This window comes from Zerene cesonia, unplaced genomic scaffold (assembly GCF_012273895.1).
Source record: "Zerene cesonia ecotype Mississippi unplaced genomic scaffold, Zerene_cesonia_1.1 Zces_u009, whole genome shotgun sequence".
In the NCBI taxonomy this organism is placed as follows: domain Eukaryota; kingdom Metazoa; phylum Arthropoda; class Insecta; order Lepidoptera; family Pieridae; genus Zerene; species Zerene cesonia.
In genome coordinates, this window is record NW_024045139.1 from 573612 (window position 1) to 575777 (window position 2166).

Consider the following 2166-nt stretch of genomic DNA (forward strand, 5'->3'; position numbering starts at 1 on the left):
ATTTCATGATGTAATGATCATTGTTTAAAAATTAAACCATAAAACTCTAATGTACCTATATAATTTGTGTAATTCATTGTCTGCAGTGTATTTCTTTTTGGTTTAAATAAACTTTATTTTATTTTATTTTTTTTATTTTAGTGCACCTTATGTAGTTGGTGTATATTATATGAATTATGACATTCAGTAAAAATTTTATAAAATATGTCAAAAGTACAGGCCCTTATAGCATCAACAACGACTGCATATATAATCTCTCATACCTAAAATAAGACTACATACCAGTTTTCCGAATAGTTTAAACCGATTTATATAGAGCAAACATATCAGGGAGGCTTAATTAAAACTGTCATACTGTGAAACAGGCGGAACGGAAATTAAACTTCCAAAATAAATTTTATTCAGATATAAATTGAGGACTAATGCGAGCATAAATTGGTCAACTCGTAAACGTTTAGAGACAACTTTTGCCTGGTTGGTTTTGCTTTTAACCGGAGCTGAAACAATAAAGTGATATGGAACTTTGGAGAAAAAATATACGATAAAATATTATTACATCAATTGAAATGAAATCGAAATTGGGTTAATTTATTTGTCCACTTAGTTGTTAATAATTCATTCATAAAAACAGTGCCTACGCTACCGAGGCTTATATTTACTTTGACTTGAATTACTTTAAGTATTAAATTACAGTGGGCCCAAAAACTAAGCAATATACTTGTATCTTGGGACACTGGGAATTTGAAAAATAATTTCTATAAAAGTGATTTGTAGTTTAGATGCTAAAATCTAGTAACACAGATTAAAACTAACTTTATTCACCCTAGATAGTAGAATAATAAAACGATCATACCATTTTAATAAGATAATTTTAAGCAATATTTTACTTGCTATCCGTCCCATTGTTTTGTATAATTTATATTTCTGCTCGTAATAAGATAATTTAATGTATACTTTTATTGTCTTTGCTTTTTAACCACTTCAAGAAAAGGGTTGAGGATTATCACTGTGACTGATTGATTCGTTACTTCAGTTCTTAAAACTGGGTGAACCGATTCCCACGCGGTAAAGTCGGTAGTTTAATACATATAAAGCTTCCAGTTGAATCACTTTCTACTAAAAACAACCCCAACAAAATATTTTCTGAAGTTTAGTGAAGAGTTCTATGCATACATACCCCTATCTATGTATACACAGGGACAGACACGGGAAGCGACTTTGATTATATGTGCAATAATATTCATTCATTCCTTCCCAGGACGGTACATTCTCGCTAGCCGACTTCACCGACGCGTACCAAGAAAACGAGGTCCAGCGCGTGATCCGCGCCTACGAGAACTCAATCTCAATTGACATACACTGCGCCGCCGCTGGCGACTGGGCGCGCCTGCCGCTGATGCCGGCCGCCAAACACTGCACTATACGCGTCAACCCCACGGATATCATCGACTCGGGCTCGCAGCCCATTAAGGACTTTGTCGGTGAGTGCTAAGATAGATATATACGACGCTAGAAAAACTAAAGAACTTTTAGGGTACAAGGAGGAAATCTTAGAAATATATTCTAGCTTTAAGGTATAGACATACGGAATTATAACCCACTAATACCTGGGCTAAGCCTGGCTAAACCCAAAGTATAGTACTAGTAGCATGAATCCAACACGATGGTCCCCATACCGAGCAAATAGAATCAGCAAATAGAGCAAAAAGAAAGAGCAATAGAATCGGAGTGATATATGAAGCAGCTGAGAACGCAAACCTAAAAGTAACGCCAGCATAATATTATTATTGTTCGTTTTTGTTTTCAATAGACCACTGAAATTAGTGGACTACCTCAGTTAGCTACCGAGTAAACTCTACTGGGTTCCGTAAAGACGCTATCTGTGGTGGCTAGATGATCTCTTGCAGATGCTATTGACGTAGCTTTACTTTAAATTTCCATATATTTTCTTCACGTGCAACCTTAGGTTTCATAATATCTTTACAAACATACACTACATTATATTAAACGTTTTACATTACGTTCATTTAATAATCACAACCAAAGTGTAACGTATTACCAGCGCTATGAGCTTTATTTATTTTTTTATTTTATTTATTTTTATTTAATTTCGAGCAACTCAGACTCATTTTGTTAGTAACAATTAATTCTTAAAACTATGTTAGT

General features: G+C 34.2%; 1 protein-coding gene across 1 annotated transcript in view; it reads left to right on the top strand.

The window, feature by feature from the left end:
- LOC119839156 (microtubule-associated protein futsch-like) overlaps positions 1 to 2166 on the top strand; it is a 93054-nt gene that overhangs the window by 59065 nt on the left and 31823 nt on the right. Inside the window, exon 4 of the mRNA XM_038365359.1 lies at positions 1259 to 1481. Coding sequence (XP_038221287.1) covers positions 1259 to 1481 — 223 coding nt within the window. The remainder of the gene's footprint in view (positions 1 to 1258; positions 1482 to 2166) is intronic.